The following is a 13,692-nucleotide window of genomic DNA, read 5'->3' as shown; positions in this document are numbered from 1 at the left end:
TCGGCCCTGTTGCAACAGTCGTTGTTTAGGTAGGCTACCTTAAACACGCACGTACAGTCTCAGAGTCATCGCTGCAACCAGGAGATGAAGAGAGCTAAGATCCACATCACCTAGCACAGGGGTTCCCAAACTTTTCCATGCCAAGGCCCCCCAAATACCACTAGGTTCTGGCAAAGGCCCCCCGTATTGAACCCATCGACAATACTAGGGCACGGCACATGTAGAAATAAATAAATAAAACATCTAGGTGAACATCAGATTATGTGATGATGTTTGATACCAGCCAATCAGAAAGATGAGATGCACCGATTACAATTTTCAAGACAGATTCCGATTTTTCATTGAGTTTGACCTGCCGATACAGATTTAAGCCGATTCTGATTTCATTTTTTCTAACCACTTTACAGCACACACAAATATTTATTTATTTTCTCTCTCTCTCTCTCTCTCTCTCTCTCTCTCTCTCTCTCTCTCTCTCTCTATATATATATATATATATATATATATATATATATATATATATATATATATATATATATATATATATAATAAAACACCACTTTTACCCAAACTGGTTAATAAAAACAAGTTTAAATGGATACATTCTCTATAAATATGTGTCTTCATTTTCTTTTCTGACATAGCCTATACTCCTTGTTAAAACACACTATACATGCAAATTATGTGAATTTTTTTGAGTGAAATCATATTTATTTTGTCCATCAAAAGTGTGCTTTCACTTTAACTGAGCGTGAGCAGCGCTACAAAAATAGACTCGGCGTCGAAACCCTCCGCTTCACTGCTGCTCATGCGACGCTCCTGCTTGACGCTCACGCGCTGCTCCAGCTCGCGGTGTGAATGCACTCACTGAACATGCAGGCCGAAAAAAATTCGCGCTGCTCACGCGCCGCTCGCGATCTGATACGGCCGTAATTCACAAGGTTTCCTACATGTGCGTTCTGTGTGCATGTGTGATGTTGATGTTGCGCGATGTTATTCATGCGGCGCCCGAGTGCATTTGAATCGGCACGTGTCAGACTGAAAATCACGTGAAAATCGGCCAATTCTTGTCACTAGCCGATCAATCAGATATCAGATAGGCTATGCAACAAATTATTATAATGTTTTTTCATAACAATAGGCTACTCATATTAGCAAATATGTATTTTTTAACGTTTTTTAACTTTTTTTTTTTCAACTTGCTGCGGCCCCCCTGGCGGCCCCCCAGGGGAAACCCCTGACCTAGCACATCTTCGTCTCTGCCATCCCAGGATACTAGCGCGGCTAGCGCAGCTAGCGTGACCAGCGCCGTTGCTAGTTCACACGTAGTAAATGTTAACTATATTTAATGTGCTATATAAACGTGGACAGATCAATGAAGAAGATTAATGTAAATTCTGGAAAACTCCATTCTAATTTAATACAAATATTTTATTGTGTGAAATTTGTCATTTTAATCTGTAAAGGTGTAACTTCCATAAAACTAACATTACTTATTTAATTTATCCTTAGACGAGCTGACCGGAAGCCCAGTGTCCATTCTCGCATCTGCAGCTGTCATTTTCCTGAAGGGGAAAAAAATGTCCCTGTTTTGTTTTTATCCACAAATGATGTTCCCACTGGACAAATTTTGGAAGATCATTCATACTCCCTGAGACAGGATAGCGCTGATGTGCCTAAAAATGTTCCACCACCCATGGATGAAGAGGAGGAAATGGCTACACAATTTATGGCTGACAAAGATGATGAACAAAATATAGTTTGTTTTCAGTTTACTTATTTTATGAAAATAAAGATGTTTACTACAACTCTTGCTGTAAGGTTTCTGTGGCTCAGTGATTAGAGCATTTTGTTAACTGTGCAAAAGGTTGCGAGTTCAATTCCCAGAGAACACGCTGATATGTATAGCCTTAATGCACTGTAAGTTGCCTGTGTGACAAATAATTAAATGTTAAACTATTGTATACTACTTGTATACTATTGTAACTACACTCCAGTCAGCTCACAGTAATGTGAATGTGAGATAAAATTTACTACACTGGCTCTCACATTGGGGCTTGTGGATTACCAGGTAAAAATATATAGAAAATGTTAACAAAATGAGTAGCTATGGTTTATTTAGGGAACATATATGGTTTAATTATAATATAATAAGCATTTGCTATTGGACAATTCTCTTTAAATTCAACATATAAAATTATATACAACTATTATATTAAATGTTTGGAATTTAACTGTATTGTTATCTTAAATACATAGAACACTGTTATAACTCTATCTCTCCCTAGTTTTACTTACCGAGACTCGATAAACCTTGTTCCTCATGCTGGCCCTTAGGCCCTACAATACCGGCAAGTAAACCAGCATCTAAGCTGCACTTTTCTACATGTCCAGATTTATAGTGGTTCTCTCCTCGATCTATGGTTTTTCTATCGTCTAAGAAAAAGGACATAAGATTGGAAATTGATACGGCCATAGCTAACGTTAGTGCTTCTGAGATGGTAAAAGCGCGTTTTTTTCCTGGCGAATTAGCAAATGGTATGCAAACATACAATCAAACATAATACAGTGAAAGATAATCTTTAAAGTTTATTTGGGGCACAATGATCAGGCATAATAATCTTAATCACAAAGAAAATAATATTAAGGTTTATATAAACTAACAAAATAATAAACGAATAAATAAAACATTAACAAAAGATTTAAAAAAAATCTCAGAGAGGCACGCATAAACAAAATTAGTTTCTAACATTTTTGGAAAAAACGAATGGGCAATATTTTTCATGAAAAAGTGGATAAGTGTTCATACCATAGACTGTAAAAATAGGTTCATACACAGCGCAGATCATAATGAGCGAGCGTGTTTTTTAAATAAAGTTTGAGGAAGCTTGATGATGACGTTGAACCGCGACCATGGTGTGCTGGTGTGCTGTAGTCCGTTTATAGCCTACCGTTAGCATTTTATATCTGACGGCTTTATTTAGGCTTCAAAATGTATACATTTTGGATTAACTTGTAAAGATTATCTTGATAGACAAAACGTGTTAGGGTCACAACTCTTTGTTGAACACAGATCTTATTTTTTGCGATTTTCCAAAAGTCTATGGAGAAAATGCATTGCTTTTCGATCGAGGGAACCCATGCGCCGCTAACTTCCGGGTTGTCCTACAAAATGACGTCATAACTTAGGCACTCTATTAAATATGTGCAGTGTCACATGGTTAGTGCAAATTGTCACATGATCAGAACAGTTTAGGCTACTTCTTGTTGGCGCCATAAAAAGATGATGGCTGCATCAAAGCTCCTAAACCAGGGTTCACCAGTCTCGGTCCTGGAGGGCCGCTGTCCCTGCAGAGTTTAGCTCCAACCAGCTCCAACACACCTGTTTGAAAGTTTCTAGTATGCCTAGTGAGACCTTGATTAGCTGGTTCGGGTGTGTTTAATTGGGGTTGGAGCTAAACTCTGCAGGACAGCGGCCCTCCAGGACCGAGATTGGTGAACCCTGTCCTAAACAAACGGTAAGTAAATATGTTAACATAAAGATATGACAAAGATTTTTTATATTAACATATGAATTCACAAGTATTCAGTTTTGTTGAGTGTGGTCACAGAATGAGTAAACATGTTGATGGCATCAATAGTGACCGGTGGGATAATACAGTGAATTTCGGTAATGAAGGGTGTGGATTTTGGAATAAACTGCTGCTTCAATGTATATGTAATTATTATCAATATGATTATATGTGATTATAATCTAGGTATTCATCAATATTTTTCTTTCTAAATATCACATGAGTTGAATGACTTCTAGGCATGTGAGATTTTACTTTGTTATAGAAGTTATCAGTGTGATTACTGAAATGTTCTTTTCATGTATTCTCTGATGTCTCTCTTCAACTTTGCCGAGGCTACATCAAGATACATCTTAGCCATAACTAACAAATTGTTTAGATTTGTCTATCATACTTAATCATATTACACCCTTGAATGGAGACTCTCTGTCTCGGTCATACATTCAGTCACATTAACGTTCAGCAGTAGGCCTACTTCCTTCCAAATTTATATATTTAATTGTGTTGTGCATTTTACTCCCAGGCTGCCAGATTACTTTTTAAAAATCTGCGAAACTGCTTGCGTTTTCGGTGAATCATGTCAAAGATATATATGCAGACTGTTTTGTAGCAGTTAGAGATCTAAAAGTACCATGCCACACACCCACGATGTGCAAGCATCAGTGACCATTACCATCACTGTCCAGGAGATGGTGCTCAAGACTATAAAATGCAAGCAAACATCCAACAGTGTCATCAGACAGTTGACCCATCTGAAGAACATGATTTAAAAAAAGAAAAGTCTAAATTTGTTCAATCAAAAACCTAAATTCTATTCATAATTTTAAATGAATTATGACTGAATATCTCTTTATGTAGTCTTTGTAAAAGAAGCTGAGCAATAAAGACATCAGCCGGCCAGTGAATGGGCAGTGGACAGTGATAACCTCTAAAAGTGATTTCTTAATGTCAAAACAGCATATTTTATTAATGGTCTTGATAATTAAATAAATGTGCATATGGTGATGAATATGAGGTCTGCATGCATATGTGTTTAATTACAATGACTCTAAGTATTATTCTGCGATGAATTCAGCCAGTTAAACTATATTCTTTCTAAGAAATTTAAGATTAAACTTTCTGAAAATGCAGCATTATGTTGGTTTCTACAAAAGAAGTCACTCAGACTTGATGCACAGCATCATAAAAGGTGATGCAAATTTTTATCATCACAGAAGCCAAAATATTAGCAACACTGGAAGTTCAGTAGTGTGTTGAACAGGAAACATGTCTGAACATTTCTTAAACGTCTGCACATTTCTTCTGGCTCTCTAATTCATGAAACCCCCCTCATTTATCATGTATAGATCTCACAGGATGCTATAACAGATTTGCATAATCCTGTGATTAATCGTCTGAGACCGAGGAAAATGTTTTTGAGTGATTTAAAAAATAATCATTATCATGTTTGGTGCCTCAGAAATTACAAAAAAATGTAATATCACAGAAAAGCCCAATATTTCAACTTTATGATATCCCAGGTATGCAAACAGTGGCATGCATGCATGGGACAGAGAGTAAAATATGTGAATTGCTCCGGATGTTAGGAAACAATGACGAAATGCAAGATTACAGCAATTTTAAAAATAGTTCCATTCTGAGTTAAAATTGACTGACCATGACTAACAGATGAATGATGATAATGAATCACATGTATGGGACACAACACACAACATCTGTTTTGATATCTAATTAATCTGCAGTTTACCTTGACAGTTTACAGAGTAATATTAACCCTTGCAGATACCCATTTTCACTAGCCTTCACATTAATTTATGACGTGTTGTGAAATTTAAAAACCACAACGATTGTCATTGCTTCAGGGGCAAAGTCCCTATTAGGAATATTTCCTCTTTAGCATGTGAAAAAAATTAAGAAGGTTTTGAGTAATTTAGCATGAGTCACATGTGAACTTCCGCAAAAAGCATAGCCCACAGTCTCAGTGTTTACTGCACAGCGCATGCCAGTTTCCCTGAGGCCAGGCCTCCTCAGACAATCATGGACTCGTCACTATAAATCAAGGAACACTAACAAGCACATGACAGCGAGTGCTCAGTAAGCCCTATTCAGCTCCACACAGCAACATCTGCAAGCAAACTGTCTCTACTATCAGAAAGGTAAGCACCAAAAACTCTTTTCTGATTCTGCTTTGCTTTCATTCTTACACATTTGCATATTTTACATGTACAACTCTTTTTCATTGACTTGATTTATGCATATACTCTTCAGACTCCAGGGTTCTTGACTCAATTTTTAAAGAACCCTTTATGCCTTTTTATGCCCTTTTATAAAAGTTCTATATAAGGAGAAATGTCTTAAATTATTGCATAACACTTTCATGCTTTTGTGATAAAGTATGTTTACAAGCTGTTTATTTCATAAAATCGAATCAAAACAAAATTAATTAATAAATTAAAACTAAATCCATAAAATTATCCCATGATAGAAACCCCTAAAAGGTATTAATGAAGCGCCTGATAGAATTCTTTAAGGTTCTATACAGAACCTTTTCTTCTAAAATGTGAGCATACGGATTAATTAATATTTATCTTACTTCATTTATCTTACACTCTTAAAAAGAAAGGTTTCAGATGGGGGTTTTCACCATTTTGGGTCCCCTAAAGAACCTTTTTTCCCCCTAATAGTGAGCAGGACAATTTAATAATTTAACTAAACTTTTTCCAAATGACCTTAAGTGTAATGGAAAGCTTCCGTATGTTAACATTTCTTCATAGAACCATAGATGGTTCTATTTTAGTAATGTATATAAGGGCACTATATATAAAGTAAAACATTTTTTTAACTACACTTAAGGATGCAAATACAATTCATAAAAAGTCAAAATCAGAGTATTTGAACATATCTGAAATGTGCCAAAAATGAATTCAAAAGCACTGCAGGAGCACTTTTTATTTGTGTAATATACTGAACAATGAATAACTGGTCAGTGGTGGGCTTAGTAACATTTTATGCCTGTTATCTTGCAGAGTCAGTGCTGCAAAGTCATATGATTTAAAAAATTTCTTGGCAAAAGTTTATTTATGTACTTTTGAAATACTTTACATATGTAAATGTAATGAGCTCACTTCTTCAAAATGTTTTTAGGATCTCCAAACAAGGAAAACATTTGTCAAGATGATGTTTATTCTCAGAATATTACTGTTGACCTGCGCCCTGAGCTTAACTGATGCAGTAAGTGGAAAAACAAAACAGAAGTGACATTTCCTACTTCCTACAGTGTATTTAAATGGAATCAAACTTTCTTTTTCCCACGCATCTAATATTTATATTTCTGTTTTTAGATGAAAAATCCTACGAGTAAAAAAATTTTTACTCCAGGAGAAGGTAAATCTCTTTTGATTTTGTCACATTAGATTAAAGTTTTCCAAGAACGTGTTAATTGATACGACATAAAGTTCTATTTGTAGCATTTGAACATATATAGGTTTATTCATAACTTTTCTATTCTCAGATAAGTGCAGACTTGATGGAAGTGATGAGAGTACATACAGAGGCAAAGTGTCAGTGACAGTCAGTGGACGGATGTGTGTAAAGTGGAATTCCATCCCACAACGACACACCTACTTCAGAAACTGCAATCATAACTACTGCAGGTATTCTATATTTACATTAATATTTTTGTTCCCCATTTATGGAGTGTAAAAACAAAGATTATTTTGCTGACACTATTATATTAAAAAGGCTAGGGTGAAACCTCTGACCTCTGAATGTTTTGCTTTTTCAGAAACGGGATTTCGCCATGGTGCATTGTAAGGAAAAGAAACCGTTATGTACGGGAAAAATGTGACATCCCCCGCATGGAAATGAAGCCGAGTAAGTAGAAATCCATCTCTTTTGCTTATTTAAGTCATGGGTAATATTGATAGCAGATTGACTAATATGACCTATTATTGCTCATGCAGTCAAAAGTCCACCGACACATGTCCCACCAAAGCAGGACACAGGTAACAATTGGATCAGTTTACTTTTTTAATGTCCATTCTAAGCAAAAATCCTAAATGATTCAATGACGATGTTAGGAAAACCCCTAACTGGGATATCTTTACATGCTGTTTCTTTCCTTATGCACTGCCAAGAAAATGATCTCTCCTCACAGACTTCATGTTTCTGATGTTTCTCATGTATTAATCAGAATCAACGTGTGGGGAGCGACGCTTAAAACGCATTACAAAGATAATAGGAGGATCAAGGTCAAGTGTTGAGTCACAGCCTTGGATGGCAGCTATCTTCAAAGGAAATGGGTTCATTTGTGGAGGAACCCTCATTGCGCCATGCTGGGTTCTCACTGCAGCCCACTGCTTCCCTGCTGGGTATGTCAACCTGTTGTTAACTGAAAAGTTTGACCTTATTTGAGCGCTGTGTAAGCTAATGTACAGTCTGTTCCAGAGTCAGGGTCTCGTATCACCCAATCCGGTTTATTTTAGCAGTAGCCTAATGACCGGCTGACAGTATCCCGCTTAGTACTCAAAGATTAAAATATTATCCTAAAGCTTCCGTTAAGAATAAATAGTCCACCACAACGTACAAAACAATTGGCTTATCAATAAGACGAACAATGCAACTGCATTACAGTAGTGTTAATAATAAAGTTCTCTGTGCTCAATTTCACTAGTAAGATGGCGCCAGTTGGTGATGTACTGTAATACAAGAGACATCAAATTAGTGCCGATTCAGGAAAAATCGGTAGGACAGAAAAGAAACTAATTAACAAGCAGTCCAGCATTTGGAGACTTGCATTTAGATTGCAAAGAAAGTTTCAGTAAGTGGCAATAACGCTCCAATTTGCTGTGATCAGAATCAAGTATTCTAGAGGGCTGTGCAATAAAACTGCTTAATGCAGAATGTCATTACATTGGTGTAATTTATTTTATATAATATAATATATAATTGTATTGTTTCTTCGTTTTGAATAGTAAGAACACTCAAACAAAGAAATACTCTGTCATTCTGGGAAAGAATGCCATCAATGAAACCAACTCTGTCAAAGAGCAGCGGTTCACAGTGAGCAAACTTGTGGTCCATGAGGACTATGACTACACAACTCAAAACTATACTCATGACATGGGTAAGTTTGCATTATATTTTACTATTTGCCTTATATTGTATTATTCCAGCAATTAAAAGTGTAAATCACTTCCTTTAGCCCTGTTGAAGATAGTGGGCAGCAATGGACAATGCGCAGTGAAGACAAACTCTGTGAGAACCGCATGTCTTCCCCCTTTCCAGCAGAAGCTTCCCACAGGATTCTACTGTGATATTGCTGGTTATGGAAGGCATCAAAAGGGTAAGATGTCACATCAGACTGTATGCTGATACTAGTGTATCCTAGAACAGTAACAATGATCTCTTTCCTGCGACAACAAGATATGAGGGCAACATGGTGTGTCCACAAAGCTGTTCTATGATATGAAATATAACACAATCTGGGACATCCTATAATTTTGATATGACATACTGTACGGGATCTCTAAAAATCTAGCAGCTAGACATTTTAGTGATGTCATTTTGTCACTCTGGACGTCAATGTAGAATGTCAGGACCAGAACTATGTAAATATGTGAGATAAAATGTAATCATTGCTTTTTTATCGTTTTTTTTTTTTTAAAGGTGGCTTTGAGTACTCTCGAAATCTGAAACAGGCTCAAGTGAAGCTTATTTCCCAGAATGATTGCCAGAAGTATTACAATAAGGACGAGGTCAACGAGAACATGTTGTGCGCAACTGGTAGAGACTGGGAGGAAGATGCTTGCCAGGTAAACAAGAAAATATTTTACCAATGACGGATAAATAGGAAATTTAGCCCTGACAAATTAAATTGCTAAATATCTTCATAAAAACGGTATCTTTTTTGCTTTCAGGGTGACTCAGGAGGGCCTCTGGTGTGTGAAATAAATCACACAATGTTCCTTTTCGGTATCATTAGCTGGGGAAAAGAGTGTGCAGAAAAGCTTAACCCGGGTGTTTATACAAAAGTCACCAACTACAACCATTGGATCTCAATGCATACGGGTTTACCGACATATACAGCAGGCTCCAAGTACCCACAGAAGGATTAACTGTGACACTTTACAGCACAAATGTAAATGCTTAGCCACTCAGGGTAGTGTTTTGTCTGCACAGAATGCACATGCCAATTATTTATGCTATTCAAATGATACATGGCAGCTACTTTTGGCAATCAATAGGAATCAACTTTTACAGTGTTATAATCGCACGTTCCTGCTTTTATTGGACAGTGATACCAGTTTTAGGTGTATGAATGATACTGTAGAATTAGGATTTTATTTTATGTTCAGTTTGTTAGAAATGCAAATGTTGTTATCTGTTTTATTCATTATGTTTTACTGTTACTTTTTATAACATTATTTTATATTTTATTTATTGCAAGAATGCATGTATGATAAATGGTTTTTTTTTACTTGTATACCTCTTATCGTAATAGTCTTTACTTTGTTTAATACAAAATTATTCTTCATTTCATTTGATATTCCATTGTATTCAATAAACTTGCTTTAAATCTTAAATTTAAATAATAATTTAAATTTAAATTATTTAAATTATTATTATTTAAAATTAAATTAATTAAATAATCATTTGAAATAATCTTAAATACAAGTTTTTGTTTCATTCTTCATTGTGCATCATCATAAATATTTTTCTACATCACATTGGTACAACTGGTACATTCTCACTCATAACTAATTTCATTCCTTACAGCATATATTACTAGTTCTTTCATCTTTTAATCTCAGTGCATATTAAAGGTCCCGTATTATGCCCCTTTTCACAAGATGTAAAATAAGTCTCTGATGTCCCCAGAGTGTGTATGTGAAGTTTCAGCTCAAAATACCCAACAGATCATTTTTTACAGCATGTTTAAATTGTCATTTTTGGGGGCTCAGAAAAAGGAGTTGTTTTAGTGTGTGCCCTTTAAATGCAAATAAGCTGCTGCTGGACGACCCAGGGGGCGGAGCTTCATGAGCTCGAGCTCAGTCTCTCAGGACAATTTCATCTCACGGAATGATGATAATATCAGAAACTCTCAGTAACGGTGTTCATTTCGAGTCGGACAATAATGCCTACAGAGTCAGAGTGCTGTATAGAGATGAAACAGGTATAGTTTAGTTAATTACGGTTATTATAACGTATTTGTCATCTGCTTGTATGTATCCATTATTTATTAATAGCCTACAAGTCTGCTGTCTGAATGATGATCAAACATATACTCTGATGAGTTTAATAAAGTTGATTGTACATCACACAAAAGATGAAGCGTCAGTTTTACTTCAGGAAATCACCATAAGAGCTGAGTAAACACAGTAAGTTATAAGAAGTGCGCAAGTACATAAACGAATTTCGGTAGAGTTGAGGGAGCATTCCTGTGGGCGGAGGTTAGTCAAAAAACGGTTCTAGTAACGTCATTAAAGAAGGAAGTAGAGGGATGTAGTCCAAACGGGCCGTTCGTTGTAGGCGACTTCTGTTAAATAAAATATCGGTAACCCTTCCTTTTAAGCCTCGTTTCCACTGAGCAGTACGGTACGGTACGGGACAGTACGGTACGGTTCGGGTCTGTTAACCATGATCTGGCTAGCGTTTCCACTACCAACAGTACCCTTACTTGATAGGCGTGGTGTTTCGATCGACGTCATTTTCGCGCGAAGAAGAACATAGTAAACTACAATGGATGACATGCAGCAGATCTTGATCTTGCTCCTCGACATGTTTGTCACAAGAAGACAAGCGCCGACATTAGGCTTTTTCTCAATATCAAGTAAGTTTGTACTTGCCATGTGCGACTACATGCAAATGGTACAGCGCGTTCTTAAAAGCGTCACTCAGCTCGCTCTGCTACTCCGGTTATCTCTGTTACTCTGTATGTACATTTTAATCAACAATAAAACGAAATATGTTATAAAACACCACTCTGCCTCTTTTCGTTTTCATTTAAATAAATTAAACATTATAGGGACACAAATGTGGTTCATGCGCAACGCATATTGATTATTCACTGCACGTTATACGTTATTCTATTTATAACAAAACGAAATTTAAAACACAACCCTAACGTTACCTCTTTTCGTTTAAATAAAAAAAAAAATTAAGCATATTCCAGGCAATATATGCGTTTGTACAAATGTTGCAATAAACATCAGTGATAATCTTGTAATAAAAAAATGACAAGAAACCATATTTCTTTTTGTAAAATTTCAGTTTTAGCAATAATAGCCTATATAAAAGTTTAAGTAAAAGGTACAAGAAGCTATACAATAAGAAATAAAGCAAACAATTCAGTCAAATATCCAAATGCAGCGCTCTAGTCTAACATTACAAGTAAAGTTAAATACAAATAGCCTATAACTATAATATGAAACTAAACTTAGCCCTCAGCCAAAACGATTGACAGGGAACTCATTATATATTCACGAGAGCAAAGATCGCCCGTTAGGTCTACACAAGACGAAATATCTCATGTTTAACCACTACCGTCGGAGTCAGCGTCTCAGCGACGAATGTCAGAAGACTAGCCGAGAAAAGGCTCATCCAGCCGGGAAACATGAGCGCCGAGCGCCCGCTGACCGCATGGATCTCACAACCGGGGGAAAAAAAATCATCTTTATAAATAAACCACAGATTTGAGCTTTAAACAACTACATTCTCGCCTGAAAAACTCTTAAAATTACATTTCGTGATACAGTAACAGTAGTATTATATTAAACTGTATATTAAAAAATGGCGCTTCTTATGTTGTCATTCCCCTTGTAGCACGCGCAAGTGACGATTCTCTGTCAACCAATCAACGTCCTGCAGTGAGTCTAGCTCCACCTTTTAGTACCGTTCCACTGTGCTAGGTACCCCAATGGAAGGGTACCTAAAAAGTGGTACGGTACGGTTCGGCATTTTGGTACCATTCACAACTTTTGATAGTGGAAACGCAAATAAATGCGTACCGTTCCGTACCGTACTGCTCAGTTGAAACGAGGCATTACAGTCCCCTAATTACTAGGTATTTACCTGGTAAATATATGGTAAGTTATAGTTGGTTATTGGTAATTACCACAGGTAACAAGTATGTAAATGCAGAGAAACTACAAACTAATTACTAGGTATTTACCAGGTAAATATATGGTAAGTTATAGTTGGTTATTGGTAATTACCACAGGTAACAAGTAGGCCTATGTAAATGCAGAGAAACTATAACTAATTACTAAGTATTTACCTGGTAAGCATATGGTAAATTATAGTATTTTAGTGTGTAATTATTTAAGGTGATTAGTATGCAATTACAGAGAAACTACCAGGGAAAAAACACCACTGTTAAATATCAACTCAACAAAGTACTGTGTACTTGTTACCCTTTTAGGTTGGTAATAACTCAGATTTAATTGTGTACTTCCTCAGAATTGCAGGACATACAAGGTAAAAATTGTGACTATATGGAAAAGGGAATGATCAGGTTATATGGTACAATTCCGGTAATACCATGGAAATAAACAAGGCTTCATTTTACAGTACAGTTGCACTTTACTTACTGAGTAAATTGTAAAAACATCTGCAAGAACATATGTATTTATGTGCCATGACATTAGGGAAAACTGTTCCTGCGGGGTAGTTACCAGGTAAGTGTAAGGTAAATTATTTGATAAACCCTCTATAAATGGGTGTAGCAATGAACAACAACTATGTAAGACAAGGTAATTTATTGGAAACTACCGTCTTAATTTCAAGATAGTAATAAATAAACATGGACTGTTACCAACATAACCCTAGGATAACTACAAACCTAACTTGAATTGATGGGTAATACTGGAGGTGTTTCTAAAAATTGGCTGCCTACATTCTGAGGTTACATTCTGAGTTATTACCAACCTAAACAGGTAACAAGTACACAGTACTTTGTTGAGTTGATATTTAACAGTGGTGTTTTTTTCCCTGGTAGTTTCTCTGTAATTGCATACTAATCACCTTAAGTAATTACACACTAAAATACTATAATTTACCATATGCTTACCAGGTAAATTCTTAGTAATTAGTTTGTAGTTTCTCTGCATTTACATACTTG

The 13,692-nt window shown here is 36.1% G+C and overlaps 1 protein-coding gene across 1 annotated transcript; it reads left to right on the top strand.

The window, feature by feature from the left end:
- Positions 1–5,546: 5,546 nt before the first annotated feature.
- On the top strand, positions 5,547–10,156 carry plaua (plasminogen activator, urokinase a). Its single transcript, XM_084093215.1, has 11 exons — positions 5,547–5,728; positions 6,717–6,803; positions 6,914–6,956; positions 7,084–7,225; positions 7,357–7,445; positions 7,535–7,576; positions 7,765–7,942; positions 8,546–8,697; positions 8,776–8,916; positions 9,240–9,385; positions 9,491–10,156. The coding sequence occupies exons 2-11, from the start codon at positions 6,747–6,749 to the stop codon at positions 9,686–9,688; spliced, it is 1,188 nt and encodes a 395-aa protein (XP_083949341.1). The 5' UTR covers positions 5,547–5,728; positions 6,717–6,746; the 3' UTR covers positions 9,689–10,156.
- The last annotated feature ends 3,536 nt before the right edge of the window (positions 10,157–13,692 follow it).

This window comes from Abramis brama (assembly GCF_963993115.1).
Source record: "Abramis brama genome assembly, chromosome: 19".
NCBI lineage: Eukaryota > Metazoa > Chordata > Actinopteri > Cypriniformes > Leuciscidae > Abramis > Abramis brama.
Note: the sequence above shows the minus strand (reverse complement) of the source record. Positions and strands in the feature narration are given on the sequence as shown.